A 17,764-nucleotide genomic window follows, 5' to 3' on the forward strand; every position below is an offset into this window, starting at 1 on the left:
TTTTCATTTATTTTATTTATTTGGGTGCTTTCTCTCCGCTTCTTGGTGAGTCTAGACAGAGGTTTGTCTATTTTGTTTACCTTTTCAAAGAACCAGCTCTTGGTTTTATTGATTTTTGCCTATTGTTTTTTGAATCTCTATTTTATCGATTTCCTCTTTGATCTTTATCTTTTCCTTCCTTCTGCTGACTTTAGTATTTTCTTCTTCTTTTTCTAATTCATTTAGGTGGTGGGTTAAGTTGTCAATATGAGACCTTTCTTCTTTTTTGAGGAAGGTCTGTATTGGTATGGACTGACTTCTGAGCATTGCTTTTGCGGTATCCCACAGATTTTGAGAGGTTTGTCTTCGTTATCATTTGTCTCGAGGTATTTTTTAATTTCTTTCTTGATTTCCCTCATTGACCCATTGGTTTCTTAGTAGCATGTTGTTTGGTCTCCATGTAGTTGGTTTTTTCTCATTTCTTTTCCTGTGGTTGATTTCTAGTTTCGTGCCATTGTGGCCAGAGAAGATACTTGAAATAATTTCTATACTCCTAAATTTGTTGAGGTTAGCTTTGTGTCCCAATAGGTGGTCGATTCTTGAGAATGTTCCATGCGCACTTGAGAAGAATGTGTATTCTGATTTTTTTGGATGTAATGTCCTGAAGATGTCAATTAAGTCTAACTTTTCTATTGTTTCCTTTAGGATCTCTGTTGCCTTATTGATTTTCTGTCTAGAGGATCTGTCCATTGATGTGAGTGGAGTGTTAAAGTCTCCTACTATGACTGTATTCCCATCAATTTCTCCTTTTATGTCTGTTAGTAATTGCTGTATGTATCTGGGTGCTCCTATATTTGGGGCATGTATGTTGATGTTTGTAATAGCCTCTTCTTGGATGGATCCTTTAGCCATTAAATAGTGTCCTTCTTTGTCCTTCTTTATGGCCTTTGTTTTAAAGTCTGGTTTGTCTGATATGAGTGTTGCAACTCCTTCTTTCCTGTCTTGTCCACTGGCATGAAATATCTTTTCCCACCCCCTCACTTTCAATCTGTATGTGTCCTTTGTCCTAAGGTGAGTCTCTTGTAGACAGCAGATTGGAGGTTTTTGCTTTTCTTATCCAATCTGCCACTCTGTGTCTTTTGATTACAGCATTCAGTCTATTGACATTTAAGGTGATAATTGATAGATGCTTATTTATTGCCATTTTAACCTCGTTTTCCAGTTGATTCTATGATTCTCCATTCTCCCTTTCTTTTTTCTTTTCTTCTTTTTTTTTTTTTTTTTTTTTTTTTGGTTGGATGGTCTCCATTCATTTTCTGCTTGAGTACTTTTTTCATTTTTTTGTGAATTCATATTCGGTTCTGATTTGTGCTTGCCCTGATTTTAAGTATGTTAACCTCTTCCTATATTTGTGTGTGTTAGCCTGATAGTCCTATAGGTTCAAACACTTCATTACCATAATAAAATTTTTAAAAAAGGAAAAGTAAAAACGAATCTCTTTATTTCCTTACTTCCCTTGCCCACATTTTATGATTTCGATGTCTTTTTTATTTTAAACATCTTCAAGATTACATCTGTATGCTGCCTTATTTGATTGCTCTTGTTTGTGGTTTCCTCCATCCTAGTTCTTCCTTTTTCTTTTAACTTAGAGAAGCCCTTTCAGTATTTGTTTTAGAATGGGTTTTGTATTGCTGTGTCCTCTTATCTTTTGTTGGTTGGAGAAATTTTTTATTTCCCCTTCCATTTTAAATGATATTCTTGCTGGATAGAGTACTCTAGGTTGCATATACTTTCCTTTCAGTGCTTTAAATATCTCTTGCCATTCCCTCCTGGCCTGTGGAGTTTCTGTAGAGAAATCAGCTGATAGCCTTATGGGGGTGCCCTTATAATTGACACTTTGCTTTTCTCTTACTGCCTTTAGAGGCCTCTATTCATCATTAACTTTTGCCACTTTTATTACAATGTGTCTTGGTGTGGGTCTATTTGGGTTCAACTTGTTTGGGGCGCTCTGTGCTTCCCGTATCTTGAAATCAGAATCCTTTAGATTTGGAAAGTTTCCAGTGATAATTTCCTCAAATGTATTTTCAATCCCCTTTCCTTTTCTTCTCCTTCTGGAATTCCTATTATGCATAGATTGGCCCACTTTATATTATCCTATAGATCTCCTCTATTGCTTCCATGTTTTTTCATTTGGCTTTCTGTCCGCTGTCCTGACTGAGTGATCTCCATTAGTCTATCCTCCACATCACTAATTCATTCCTCTGCATCATTCATTCTGGTTTTTACTGCCCTTAGCTCCATTTGTACCTCTGCAAATGAATTTTCTAGTTTTTCTTGGCTCCTCCTTCTATTTTCTAGTTCCTTTCTGAGGGGGTCTGTGTTACTGTTCATGTCTTCTCTTAATTCCTTCAGTATCATCACCATCTCCCTTTTGGAACTCCAAGTCTGTCAGACTGCAGAGGTCTGTTTCATTGTTGACAGCTTTAGGTGTGCGCTCCTGTTGCTTTAACTGGGGGTGGTCCCTGAGCTTCTTCATCCTGCTTGTGTTTTTCTTTTTTGTGGTGGAGGCACATTCCCTGTGGTCAGGCAGGGTTTGCCCTGGCACTGCTATGTGGGTGAATGAAGAATTCCTAATTCCTAAAAAATAAACAAACAAACAAAAAGAAAATACATAGAAAAAAGAGATCAGGTTTGAGTTCACCAGAGGCAGGGATTGGGTTGAAAGAAGGGAATGAAGGAGACAAAGAGTTGCAAATTCCACTCATAAGGTGAACAAGTACTGGGGATGTAACATACAACATGGTGACTGTACTTAACAGTGCGTGTTTAAAGGTTGAGGAGAAAAGCACTTAAAAGCTCTTTTTTTAAAGACCACACCCATAGAATATGGAAGTTCCTGGGCCAGGGATTGAACCTGAATGTCCACAGTGACCTGAGCGACTGCAATCTGACTTTTAACCCACTGCACCAGAGATGGAACTCCAAATCTTAAAACTTCTGATCACAAGGAAAAACAAACATTTTTTTCTTTCCTTATTCATTTTTTCCTGTATATGTACGAAATACTGGATATTAAGTAAACTCACTGTGGCAATTATTTCACAATAGGTGTAAGAAAACCCATGATGCTGCACACACACTTACACAGACCTAGTGTCAATTATAACTCAATAAAGCTGAAAGAATGAATAAATATACTCTTAAACACCGCTGTGGCTCTTCCGCCTGGATGCGGTTGAAGGGCTGAATATGTGGCCTGCACCTGTTGAGTGAGGTCCCAATGGGCCTCCAGGTGTGTGAGGGATGTCACTGTCGGCTAACTGTCAGCTAAGCAGTTACGGCAATGCTCTGGGTTTCAGAGGTGAGGCTGACTGTAGATCTACATTTGGAGACCACTGGCAAATATTAAGAAGAAATGCAGCTTTTATTATGGGCTTAAAGGAAAGGAGGGGCTCACATAAAGCACACCAATTCTCAGGGGCCAGCACAGAGGGTGGGACAAATAACAACGAGGAGACTGAGGAGGAAAGGGGCCCCTAACATAATAAGCCGCAGTGCTCTGTGCGAAGAAGCAAAAACAACCCTTTCCTGCTCTGGCAATGTCTCCTGGTAAAAGGATGAATGTGCCCTTTTCTGAAAGGAGAAAAATAAGTAGAAGCGCCCCTCTTGCTGCAGGTCCGTAGGTGGAAGGCTGGATGCCACCATGTGTCACAGTCTCTGTGGTGCCAGAACCAGGACCTCCCACCAACAGGAGTCTGGTGGGAGAATCAGGCTCTGGGTGATGTGGCCCAGAGCAGGATACAGGGACCTGCCCATGCCAGAATGTGCCAGGCAGTGTGCACACTGGGCCAGCCAGACTCTGGGCACTCTCTCACCGCTGGAGCCCAGCTCTGGAATGGGAAGGGGCCAGCAGCACCCCTCAGGCAAGGTTCCAGGTGCCAGGTGCTGGGAAAACCAGTCTGCAAGGTGCTGGAGGGGGTCCACCCGGCCCAGCGTCCTGCTCTTCCTCCTGCCCCTGCTGGGTCTCCCCTGCCTCCTTCCTCCTGCAGCCCTGACAGCATCCACCCTTAGGGCCTTGGAAGGCTTAGTTCAGAGCCACCTGGAAAACCGGCAGTTCCTGCCGGACAGCGCATATCACCTAAGTGTATCACATTAACTTCCTTCTTGCTCTTTGATTCTCACTTCAGACTCTCCGCGTCTTACTATCAAATCAGCCCGTGAGCCTGCAAGGTCCATGCCGGCCACGGATGCAGGAAAACACCTTCCCGAGGGCCACTTTGACATCCTTGTTCCGCAGCGAGTAGATGAGGGGGTTCAGGGTGGGGCTGACTGCCATGTACAGCACGGCAACCACTTTGCCGTTTTCCAGGGAGGAGCCAGAGCCCGGGAGGATGTAGGTGTAGATGACCGTGGAGTAGTACAAGGTGACCACCAAGAGGTGGGAGGAGCAAGTAGAGAAGGCCCGCTGCCTGCCCGTGGCGGAGCGCATGCGCACGATGCTGGCGATGATGTAGGCGTAGGACGCCAGGGTGAGCAGAAAGTTGACCACTCCAAAGTACACGTCCGCCAGGATCATCATGACATTGTTCAGGGTGGTCGGGCTGCAGGAGAGCAGCAGCAGCGTGGGGATTTCACAGAGAAAATGCTGGATCTGATTGTGGCCACAGAACGTCAGCCTTGTCAAAAGCCCTGTGTTCACAGAAGTGCTCACCACACTGGCTGCCCACACGCTGCCTGCCAGCAGAGCACAGACCGGCCGGCCCATCAGCCTGCTGTAGTGCAGCGGGTGGCAGATGGCCACGTAGCGGTCATAGGCCATGACCGTCAGCAGCAGGAGCTCCGCCCCTAAAAACCAGGTCAGGAAGAAGAGTTGGGTCATGCAGCCCTGGTAGGTGATGGTGCCACCCTTGAGTGCCAGGTTCTCCAGCAATTTGGGGACAACCGTAGAGGTGCAGACGATGTCTAAAATGGCCAGGTTGGTGAGAAAGAAGTACATTGGGGTATGGAGGCCTGGGTGCAGGCTGATGGCGGTGACAATGAGGGTGTTCCCTGCAAGAGCCCCCAGGTAAAGGAGGAGGAACATGGCCAGGAAGAGAATGCGTGGCCCAGGCTCCGCCGAGAAGCTCTGCAGGACAAACTCCTCCACGGCGGTGCCGTTGTTTGCAGTCATCTGGGGGGTGAGCCCCTGCAGCCTCTGGGAAACAGCCAGCCCGGCCCAGGGAGGCATGGGGCGGTGGGGCGGCGCTGAGAGAGTGTGTGGTGTTGGCAGCTCTGTTGCCGAAAGCACATAATTAAGACATCAGGCAAGGTTCCTGTGCCCAGGGAGACATGCAGAGAACTAACTCCACTCTGGAGCCCCTGGTGGCCCCTACTACCCCACAACCCCCCCCCAGCTCCACCAGAGCCTGCATCACTCCCTGAGCCACACAGGAGGGGCACCGTGAGCCTTCCTATCTTGATGTGGGGCATGTCCAACAGGATCCACACACCTGGAAGCTCTCTGTTGCAGGTGAGCTGAGCCTGTTACCATGTGGGCTTGTCCCCGTTCACAAGCCAGCACAGGATTCCTGATTCCCTAAAGGAAAACCCATCAGCCAGAGTCAGGCCTCCAGGCCAGGAGGGAATTCTCACTCTTGGTGGCAGCAAAATGGGTGCTCAGGCGGGTAGTACAGAGTCGGGGTGGGGTGAGAGTGTTTGGGGGCTCAGCCTGGGTTTGGCCCAGGTACCAAGTGAAGGTCCCCATCAGTTGTCAGAGTTGGCTGTGAATTGACCTGGACACAGCCCCTCCTTTGAAACCACAGCTGCCCGGCTCTGCCTGGACCACTCCAAGCTGCTTCCCCAGGGAGGGAGGCCCTGTGAGCCAGAGGAGTGTGGGTCAGCTGGGTCCTGGTTGTAATTCCATCCCTCGCCCCTAAGCTGGCCAAGAAACACCCTGCACTGAGTTTTGGGCCAGGCCAGGAGCTGAGATACAGCGAAGGTAGGCACACACTCTGCTCAGCATATCCCGGGACCCCAGCGTATATGTTATAAGGGCTTCAGCTACCAAGCCCCCTCACCCAGCCCTGCACACCTGTTTCCCAACCCTTCTGGGACCCCTGGGCCCCCCTGGGTGGGACAGGCTGCACCTACTAGAGGAGACCATCTTCCTTGTGCCCCTCGAGCAACTGGATCAATGCACTGGAGTGGGGTGGGAGGCTGGTCCCAACTCCCTCTGTATTGCTGCCTCCAGGGAGCCCAGGGGGATGTCAGGTCAGAAGGATCACACCCTGCCCTGGGGGTTCATGAAGGCTGTGGGCCACCTGGAAACAAGTGTCAGCAACTCTGGAAGGCTTGTCCTTTCCTGGTAGAATGTGAGCAAAGACATGTGTTTACAGAACTCTGTCCTCAGCCATATCTGTGGGGGAATCCAGGTCAGAAGGCTCTGGGCTCCTGACAGCCCCAACTGCCACCTGTCTAATCCTCTCACCCGCTTTGCTCCACCTCCACAGCATCGAAATGCCCATGGGTCAGCAGGGTGGGCTTCCTGCCTGCTGGTCACTGCTGGCCCTGGTAATTGCCACACAGCACACACCCCTTGTCAGCACTTGCCCAAGACCTGTTCCATGTGGGCAGGAATTGACACAACCCCCTCCTGCTGCACATCTGAGCCCCCTGAGTCCCTTCCTGTAGCCTGGCCACCTGACCCTCTGTGTCGGCTGGCTATTCCCTAGCCTCTCACCTGATTCACAGGAACCCAGGTACTACCAGATCCCTGCTGAGTCAGGGCCTCGGGCTCTGGTTTCTCTTAAAGACTCTGATCAGTTTAGAAAGTGAACCACTTCTGAGTGCCTTCCTCCTACTGATCTGGGGCACAGGCAGGTCACGGACTTGCTGGACGTTCCTGGGGACTTCACAGTTTCAGACTGAGGTGGCAGAAGACACAAGCAAAGCAATTTGGGTATCGTGTTCTCCACGATAAAATAGGTCAGGGCCAAAACAAATCTGGCTTTTGCAGAAACATCAAAAGGAAAAGTAGGGAAGACAGTCGCAGGGCAAGAAGAGCTCAGGACGGAAGGCAACTCACTGTGTGCAGAAGGGACGTGCCCCTGCTTGTCTCCTGTCTGAGTAGATGAGATTTACATCCTCCTGGAAAGACTTGGGAAATTCTCCCTCTGCTGGAACGTGAGATGTAGCGTGAGGCTAAAGCGTTGGCTCCAGGTCAGTGTCTCCTTTGTCTGCTGTTGACCTTTAAGAGGAGTCTGTCTCCTCAGGTGACACTGAGGCTCTGGGGAGCTCAGAGCACCACCAGGCCTGGCTCTCAGGAGGCAGTCGTGCCCTCCTGGAACTAAACAAGGTCCCTGTGGGCACAAGCCCCAGAGCAAGCAGGAAAAGAACCCCGACAGGTACCGAGAAGGGCCAGGGTGCCAGGTGCCACATGGGCTGGGGCTCCAGGTGGGAGGGGTCAGTGTGAACACAGCACGAGGGGGCAGCTCTCTGCTGAGGTTCCACAATCTTTGCAACCCAACATCAGCTGCAAATTACCTGGAAAACCCCTGGGACCTCCTTCTGCCACCTGGGGCCCAGGACAACCCTGGTCCTCTCAGGGGCTGGGGCACCGTCCCCCCTTCCTGGTGTGGGCCCAGGCTCCAGGCCGTGTTGGCTCTCACCAGGCCCCTGCCAGTAAAAGGAGGAAGGCAGTCTCCGTGAACATTAGGAACTGGGAACACCAACAATAAATAACTCGGCTCCTGATAGGAGGAGATTCCCAGTGGTGGCACCAAGGCCCTGCCTTTGGCATTATTGTCTCCACTGAATATAACCTGTGCTTAAAACGGGCATTCATTTCTTTGTTGCCACTGATGGCAAAGGGGGCCGATTTCAGAGGGGGAGAAAAGAATGTTTACAGCTGCTCTAAGTTTGCCTGTACCTTTGGTGAATCTGCCTCTGGGATATTAAAAGATAGTTAAATATGATTCAGCATCACCTGCTGTGTGAATCACTTAGGTCAGTGGCTCTTGCAAAGATGACAAGCAAACGGCATTTCAAGGAGCCGCTCGACAAAGGCTGGGACCCTCACCTGGAGCAGCAGCATGTGTAGGAAGCAGGTGTTTCCTGGGCCTGGTAACAAATGGGGTCAAGGGGGAAGCAGAGGAAGAAAGTGTGACTTCCACCCCCACCTTCCCGCTCACCACCCAGGTCCTCCCTCAGCTGCTGGCAGATTCTGGCCGGGGGGGTGGGGGCTTCCCTCCTCCCTGGGCCAAAGCCCCTCATTACCCCTTCATCAGTGCCCCCTTCCCACCTCCCCACAGAGAACAGTTAGACCTGAAATTCTCCTATCCGCCCCCGGGAGCCCTGACCCCAACATTACCCCGACGGCCAACCCTCGCTGGCCTGGAGCTCTGACGACCACCAACCACAAAGGTCGTGACTAGAGGGGGTTTCCTTTGCGACCTTACTGAGGTTTCCCTGTGGCCCCACCGCTTGCGGGGTCTGTTCTCAGCCAGATGCTGCTCCACACACTTTGCAAGTATCTTCTCACAATCACTTTTGGTTAAACATCATTAGTTTGGGCATGGTCAGGTTTTTTCAAATATGCTATGGAAATTTAAAAAGAACATTAACTCCCAGGTACATAAAGATGTGAGGGACTATTACGTATGTTTTATCAAACTCCCACGTGCCCCATTTCCTTACATGGAAACTGGAGGCAATAATAAATGCCTTATAGAGTTTGGGGGAGAATTACATCTTATCAAACACCTGAGGTTCTTGGTTCAGTTCCTGACCCAGGATCACACTCGAACTTTAGCTTTTCTTTTTATCACTACTGATAGATTAATTCTGAGAAAAGGGCAGCAAAAGCTTTTCATTCTATAGCCCATTCACCTTGAATCTTACTCAGACCTTGTTTTGTATTTTTAATACCATGAAACACCTCCAAAAAACCACTCTCAGAGGTTTTAACCACTTCATTATTAAAACGTTTTTTTTTTTTTTCAGGGGAATATGACGAAAAGTATTAAAACGTGTACGGACCAAAAAAGACCCAGAGTAGCCAAAGCAATCTTGAGAAAGAAGAACAAAAAAAGAGGCATCACGCTTCTTGAGTTCAGTGTCTACGGCAAAGCCGTGGTAATCAAAACAGTATGATATTGGCATAAAAACAGATATATAGATCAGTAGGAGACAACAGACAGCCCAGAAATAAAGCCTCACATATATGGTCAATTAATTTATGACAGAAGATCCAAGAATATACAATTGAAAAAAATGTGTTCTGGAGTTCCCGTCGTGGCGCAGTGGTTAACGAATCTGACTAGGAACCATGAGGTTGCGGGTTTGGTCCCTGCCCTTGCTCAGTGGGTTACTGATCCGGCGTTGCCGTGAGCTGTGGTGTAGGTTGCAGACACGGCTCGGATCCCGCATTGCTGTGGCTCTGGCGTAGGCCGGTGGCTACAGCTGCGATTCAACCCCTAGCCTGGGAACCTCCATATGCCAAGGGAGCGGCCCAAGAAAGAGCAAAAATACAAAAAAAAGAAAAAAAAAAAGAAAGAAAAAAAAAAGAAAAAATGTGTTCTTGGAAACATGACTGCTGTATAGTACAGAGGACTCGACTCAATTTTCTGTGATTATCCATGTGGGAAAAGAATCTGAGAGTGAATGGATGTGTTGACATGTATAACTGAATCACTCTGTTGTGCAGCAGAAATCATCACAATAGTATAATCACTGATGCCTCAACAAAACTTTAAAGAAAAAAAGAAAGAAAAAAGCAAAATGGTGCTGGGAAAACTGAACAACCACACGCAAAAGAGTAAAACACCATCTTACACCACACACACAAAGTTAACTCAAAATGGATTAAAGACTTGGACATAAGACCTAAAGCCACTAAACTCCTGGAAGGAAACCCAGGCCAAAAGCTCCTTGCCGTCAGTCTTGACAATGGTTCTTAGGATTTGACACCAAGAAGCAACAACGGCAAAAATACAGAAGCGGGACTACATGCAACTGAAATGTTGCTGCTGTGCAAAGGAAATAATCAACAAAAGGAAAAGGCACATTATAAAATGGGAGAACATATTTGCAAATAACATATCTGATGAGGTGTGAATATCCAAAATACATGAAGAACTCCTACAACTCAACAGCAAACAAACAATCCAACTTAAAAGAGGGCAGAGGACCTAAACAGACATTTTCCCCAAAGAAGACATATGGTGGCCAACAGGCCCATGAATCATTAATCATCAGGGAAGACACAAATCAAAACAACAAAACTATCACCTCACACCTGCTAGAATGCCTGTCATGAAAAAGACGAGAAATAGGAAGTGTTGGCAAGGGTCTGGAGAAAAGGGAATCTGGGCCCCCTGGTGGTGGAAATGTAAATTGGTGCAGCCACTGTGGAAACCGGTATAGAGGCTCCTCAGAAAATGAAAGAGAACTACCATGAATTCCCAACATGGCTCAGTGGTAGCTATTCTGATTAGTATCCGTGAGGATGTGTGTTAAATCCCTGGCTTCACTCAGTGGTTTAAGGATCCACCTTGCCATGAACTGTGGTGTAGATCACAGATGCAGCTCATATCCTGTGTTGCTGTGGCTGTGGTGGGGGCTGGCAGCTAGAGTTCTAATTCGACCTAGCCTGGGAGCTTCCAGATGCCACGGGTATGCTGATTAAAAAAAAGGTTAAGTAAAAAAGAAATTTCATACCTTATTTTAAAAATGAATTCCAAAAGGATCATGGACTTAAATATAAAATGTGAAATGATAAAACCTCTAGAAGAGAAAAATAGAACAAAAGCTGTGGGACTTAAGAAAAGGCAAGGGCAAAGTGGGTATAGAGGGAACATTCCTGAATATAATCAAAGCCATTTATGATAAACCCACAGCAAATATAATACTCAATGGGGAAAAACTGAGAGCCTTCTCACTCAAATCTGGAACAAGACAGGGATGCCCACTCTCACCACTGCTCTTCAACATAGTACTGGAAGTCCCAGCCACAGCAATTAGACAAACAAAAGAAATAAAAGGCATCCAAATAGGAAGAGAAGAGATCAAACTGTCACTGTATGCAGATGACATGATACTATACACAGAAAACCCTAAGGACTCCACCCATAAACTACTTGAACTGATCCACAAATTCAGCAAAGTAGCAGGATATAAGATTAACATTCAGAAGTCAGTTGCATTTCCGTATACCAGCAATGATATATTAGAAAAGGAATACAAAAACACGATACCTTTTAAAATTGCACCTCACAAAATCAAATACCTCAGAATACACCTGACCAAAGAGGCAAAGGACCTATATGCCGAGAACTATAAAACTTTAAGCAAAGAAATCAAAGAAGATGTAAAGAAATGGAAAGATAGTCCATGCTCCTGGGTTGGAAAAATTCATATTTTTGTAAAAATGTTCGTACTACCCAAAGCAATCTATAGATTCAATGGGATCCTTCTCAAATTACCCATGACAGTTTTCACAGAACTAGATCAAACAATCCAAATATTTATGTGGAACAACAAAAGACCCAGAATCGCCAAAGCAATCCTGAGAAACAAAAACCAAGCAGGAGGCATAACTCTCCCAAACCTCAAGAAATACTACAAAGCCACAGTCATCAAAACAGTGTGGTACTGGTATCAAAACAGACAGACAGACAGACCAATGGAGCAGAATAGAGAACCCAGAAATAAACCCTGACACCTAGGGTCAATTAATCTTTGACAAGGGAGGCAAGAACATAAAATGGGAAAAAGACAGTCTTTTCAGCAAGCATTGCTGGGAAACCTGGACAGCTGCATGCAAAGCAAAGAAACTAGAACACACCCTCACGCCATGCACAAAAACAAACTCAAAATGGCTGAAAGACTTAAATATACGACAGGACACCATCAAACTCCTAGAAGAAAACATAGGCAAAACACTCTCTGACATCAACATCATGAATAGTTTCTCAGGTCAGTCTCCCAAAGCAATAGAAATTAGAGCAAAAATAAACCCATGGGACCTCATCAAACTGAAAAGCTTTTGCCCAGCAAAGGAAACCCAAAAGAAAACAAAAAGACAACTTTCAGAATGGGAGAACATAGTTTCAAATGATGCAACCGACAAGGGCTTAATCTCTAGAATATATAAACAACATATACAACCCAACAGCAAAAAAGCCAATCAATCAATGGAAAAATGGGCAAAAGACCTGAATAGACATTTCTCCAAAGAAGATATACAGATGGCCAGCAAACACACGAAAAAAAGCTCATAATCATTATAATGCTTATAATCGCTGATTATAAGAGAAATGCAAATCAAAACTACCATGAGATACCACCTCACCCCAGTCAGAATGGCCATCATTAATAAATCCACAAATAACAAGTGCTGGAGGGGCTGTGGAGAAAAGGGAACCCTCCTGCACTGCTGGTGGGAATGTAAACTGGTACAGCCACTATGGAGAACAGTTTGGAGATACCTTAGAAATCGATACATAGAACTTCCATATGACCCCACAATCCCACTCTTGGGCATCTATCCAGACAAAACTCTACTTAAAAGAGACACGTGCACCCGCATGTTCACTGCAGCACTATTCACAATAGCCAGGACATGGAAACAACCCAAATGTCCATCGACAGAGGATTGGATTCAGAAGATGTGGTATATATACACAATGGAATACTACTCAGCCATAAAAAAGAACGACATAATGCCATTTGCAGCAACATGAATGGAACTAGAGAATCTCATCCTGAGTGAAATGAGCCAGAAAGACAAAGACAAATACCATATGATATCACTTATAACTGGAATCTAATATCCAGCACAAATGAACATCTCCTCAGAAAAGAAAATCATGGACTTGGAGAAGAGACTTGTGGTTGCCTGATGGGAGGGGGAGGGAGTGGGAGGGATTGGGAGCTTGAGCTTATCAGACACAACTTAGAATAGATTTACAAGGAGATCCTGATGAGTAGCATTGAGAGCTATGTCTAGATACTCATGTTGCAACAGAACAAAGGGTGGGGAAAAAATTTAATTGTAATGTATACATGTAAGGATAACTTGACCCCCTTGCTGTACAGTTGGGAAATAAATAAATAAATAAATGAAGCAATTAATAAATAAATAAATCTTTCCACTCCCTTCTGACCTGTAGTGTGTCTGCAGAGAAATCAGCTGATAGCCTTATGGGGGTGCCCTTATAATGAATTGATGCTTTGCTTTTCTCTTGCTGCCTTTGGAATCTGCTCTTTATCTTTAACTTTGGCCATTTTTATTGTACTATGTCTTGGTGTGGTCCTATTTGGGTTCAGCTTGTTTGGGGCCCTCTGTGCTTCCTGTGTCTTCATATCAGTTTCCTTTAGATTTGGAAAGTTTTCAGCCATAATTTCTTCAAATATATTTTCAATCCCTTTTCTTTCTCTTCTCCTTCTGGAACTCCTATTATGTGTAAACCGGCCTGCTTCATATTATCCCACAGATGTCTTCCATTGTTTCATGTTTTTTCATTTGGTTTTCTGTCTGCTGTCCCGATTGGCTGTTTTCCATTATTCTATCTTCCAAGTCACTTATTCATTCTCCTGCACGAGTCACTCTGTTCTTTAGTGTCTTTAACTCACTTTGCGTCTCTGAAAATGAATGTTCTGATTTTTCTATGTTCCTCCCTATATTTTGTAGTTCCTTTCTAAAGGAATCTGCATTACTGTTCCTACCCGCTCTTAATTCCTTGATATTCAGCCTGATTCCTTTGGGTTTTTTGCTATCTCCCTTTTGAACTCAATGTCTGTTGGCAGAGGTCTGCTCCATTGTTTGCTGCTTCGGGTGAATTCTTCTGCTCCTTTAACTGGGAACGGTTCCTGAGTTTCTTCGTCTTGCTTATGTTTTTCTCTTTCTGTGAGTTTAGGTAGTCTTGGAGTGCTGCTACTATGCTAGAGAGCCCCTTCGTATTTTGTGGGGGTTATGATTTATTTTTGGCATGGCAGTTTGAATATCTGCATCTCTTTCTTCAATGTGAGCAGGCTGTTATCCCCAGGGTGCTGAGTGTGTTTCCAGGGAGGCAGATTTACAAGGCGCCAAGAGCATTTGGCAGTGGCAGCAGCAGAGTGTGTGAGTTCCCAGGGGAGTGAGAGCAACAACATGTAGTGCTCAATTGCAGTGCCCTCCTCTGAGGGGAGTGGAGCCATAACTGGTGCCTGTGCAGGGACCCCTAGTGGTGGTGGGCCATGCCCACCTCTGGAGTCTGTGATGACTGGAGTGGTTTGCCCCCACCATCTGCAGACCATGCAAGAAGCACCCTGTCTCACTTAGCCCACATAGGAGGGGCTTCACAGGCTGCTCCTAGTTGCAGGATCCCAGGAAGTGACAGAGATCAAGCCTGTGGGTACTGCCCAGAACATTTGGCAGTGGCAGTAGTAGGGCCAGTGTGCTCCCAGAGGTGTGAGAGTGGCAACAGGTGGTTTTTGGCCACAATACCCTCCTCTGTGGTGCCCTTGAGGTGATTAGGTCCACAAGTAGTGTCTGTTCATGGACCCCTAGTGGTGGCGGACCACGCCCACCTCTGGAATCAGAGGTAACTGCAGTGGTTTGCACCCATCACCTGTAGACCTTGCAAGAGGCACCTCATCCAGCTTAGCCCCCACAGGAGGTGCTGCTCCTAGCTGTAGATTCCTGGGAAGGGACCACGAGCAAGCATCTCGGCACTGCCCAGAGCGTTTGGCAGTGGCAGCTGTGGGGGGGGGGTGGAGTGTTCCCAGGGTAGTAGTGAGAACAACAGCGTGTGGTGCTTGGTTGCAGTGCCCCCCACCCCCTTTTTTCCCTTTGCCAACCCCTGAGGTGACTGAGGCTGCAGGTGAAGCCCACTCACCGGCCCTCAGTGGTGGAAGGTCACACTACCCTCTGGCCCCTGAGACCACCATGGTCCATGCCTGCTGCCTGTAGATCATGCAAGAGGCAAAATGTTGCACTTAGCCCCCTGCATGCCCTTAGCCCACGCAAGAGATGCCCAGCCACCCGCACCTGTGCAAGAAGAGCCTGGTCTCCTGTAGCCCGAGCAAGTGGCTTCTCACCACCCATAGCCTACACCAGGGGTGCCCTGCCCTCTGAGAGCCTGAGCCTGTGCAGGGAGATTCCTATGGGAGTCCACCCTCCTCCTCTCACCCTCCCTAAGAATGGCACCTTGCTTCTCCCGTTGGCCCAGACCTTCTCACGGGTGCCCTCTGCCTGGGTGTTCCACTCCCCAGCCCGTGGCACACTGCTCCTTGGCTCCTCAGGCTGACCCCACACAGCCAACCCAAGTCCTCTCCCTGGGACTGACCTCTGGAGCCTGAGCCTCAATGCCCGGCCCCTGCCCTAGCGTCTCAGGCAGTGGTGTCCAGGCAGTGGTGCAGATGACCTGTGTGGCTCTCAGTCTGCTTTGCCCTCCAAGTCAGGCTGCTGCACTGTTCTCGGCAACTCTGAGGTCCCTCTGGTTCAGCTGATCTCCCCATTGGTTAGGTGGCTTCCCAAGATGGGGGTTTACGGGGAGCTGAGAAGACACAAGGAGCCGAGGAAGGGAGCTTGCCTGAATGGTGCCATTCCGAGGACAGGCTCGCAATCAGAAAAAGGGGCCTGCCTGGACGGTGCAGTTCTGAGGGCAGGGTCCTAATCAGGAAAAGGGGCCTGTCTGAATGGTGCAATTCCCAGGGCAGGCTCCTAAACAAGGGGATGCCTGCCTGCACGGTGCAATTCCAAGGACAGGCCCTAGAAGACAATAAGGCTCGCCCGCTGACATTGGTGGGGAACTAGGTTTTCCAGAAAACAATTTCCATTCTGCATTGCTGAGTGGGGATTGTTCCATGGATGACTTAGTCTTTTCTGTTGTTTACTTGTTATTCAGTTTTTCCTCAGTCTTTCCTGTTATTTGCTTATTATTCTTATTTTCCTGTGGTGATTTGTGATTTAACAGAATTACAACAATAATATAATAAGAATTTCATCCTGAAGCACTTTCCCCTATTCAAATCCAATTTAATTAAAAACATAGTGTTTATTCTCCTAACTGGTTATACTGTAAGCTTTAGAAGTTGGAATGTATTACAGACTTAGATAAAGTTCGACTTATATTATTCATGGACAAAGAAACCTAGCTATGAGAGTTGTCCCTGATTTTAAAAACTTTTAGGTGATAGCTACTGAAGCTACTTTTCTCATACTGTCCTCCTGCCATGACGCTTTATCGCTAAGTACTACTCTAAAAACAAGACTTGTGAATGCCAAGTCCTTATGTCTGTAGCCTTTTAGAAAGCATAATCTGGGAGTTAACCTTTAGAACTTGACCTTTGGGTGTACTTTTAACACTGTGATGTAATTAAAAACTGTCTTATAAGACAATCATCTATGCCAATAAAATTTGAGCAGTCCAGTGCCCTGAAAGAAGGGACAAAGAGGCCGTCTCCGTGTGCCTTCGCCCACACCGTCCATCTCCGACAGGGTGCACATCCCTGGCCACTGGAGCTGGACCCCGGCAGGGCTTCCTTTTCTCTTTCACAGCTCCCTCTCAGGAATGCCAGTCCCATCCGGATTCCTTTTGTCTCTCTCTCTCTCTCTCTTTCTTTTGTTCTACCCAGTTGTGTCAAGAGTTTCTTGCCCTTTTTGGAGGTTTAAGCTCTTCTGCCAGCATTCAGTAGATATGCTGCCTGAGTCATTTTACACATAGATGTGGTTTTTTGATGTGTTTATGGGAGAAGGTGAGCGTGAGGTCTTATTCCTCCATCTTGACCCTCAAGCCACATCTTTTTAAAGAGATGAAGCTGGCATTCATCTCAGTTGTGTCTGACACCAAGTCTCTTTCTGTTCCATCCATGTTCCAACAATGCCAAGGTCTGGTTCAGGGAAATAAAAAGAGTTCCATGTCTGGATAGGTTCGAGGCTCAGGTTCTTTATGCCTCCACACAGAAGGAATTCAGCCAGAGACAAAGTGATAGGCAAGAAACAAACTTATTAGGATAGGACGCTTGTAAGAGTTGCAAGCAGGCAGTCAAGAAAGCTCTCAGTGAATTTTTTATTTCATGTATAGCATTTTGCATATCTTTGAGTTTTCCCTTCAATTACTAGCAAAGAAATATATTTACATCAATGAAACTAGAACACACCCTCACACCATGCACAAAAATAAAGCCAAAGTGGCTTAAAGACTTAAATGTAAAACAAGACACCACAAAACTCCTAGAAGAGAACATAGGCAAAGCATCCTCTGACATCAACTGTACAAATGAGTTCTTAGGTCAGTCTCCCAAGGCAATAGAAATAAAAGCAAGAGTAAACCAATGGCACCTAATCAAACTGACAAGGTTTTGCACAGAAAACGAAACCTTAAAAAGGAAAAAAAAAAAAAATAAAACCTATAGGACGGGAGCAAATAGTTTATAAGAATGCAACTGACAAGGGCTTGATCTCTAAAACGTACCAACAACCCAATTGGAAAATGGGCAGAAAACCTGAATAGACATTTCTCCAAAGAAGATCTACAGATGGCCAAAAGGCACATGAAAAAAATGCTCAATATCACTAATTATGAGAGAAATGAAAATCAAAACCTCACCCCAGTCAGAAGGGGCCATCATTAATAAGCCCATAAGTAACAACGACTGGGGAGGGTATGGAGAAAAGGGAACCCTCCTTCACTGTTGGTGGGAATGTAATTTGGTACAACCACTATGGAAAACAGTGTGGAGGTACCTCAGAAAACTAAATATAGAGCACCTTATTACCTACAAATCCCACTCTTGGGCATATACCTGGACAAAACTTTCCTTG

The 17,764-nt window shown here is 46.3% G+C and overlaps 1 protein-coding gene across 1 annotated transcript; it reads right to left on the reverse strand.

The window, feature by feature from the left end:
• Positions 1-4,189: 4,189 nt before the first annotated feature.
• On the reverse strand, positions 4,190-5,206 carry LOC146397175 (olfactory receptor 13A1-like). The gene has a single exon (XM_084997520.1). It carries the CDS (start codon positions 5,204-5,206, stop codon positions 4,190-4,192), a length of 1,017 nt encoding a protein of 338 aa, XP_084853646.1.
• Positions 5,207-17,764: the final 12,558 nt, after the last annotated feature.

This window comes from Sus scrofa, chromosome 14 (assembly GCF_054392235.1).
Source record: "Sus scrofa isolate SSC_HxYL_T2T_F1_AM1 chromosome 14, Sscrofa_HxYL_maternal_Yorkshire_Landrace_v2.0, whole genome shotgun sequence".
Taxonomy (NCBI): Eukaryota; Metazoa; Chordata; class Mammalia; order Artiodactyla; family Suidae; genus Sus; species Sus scrofa.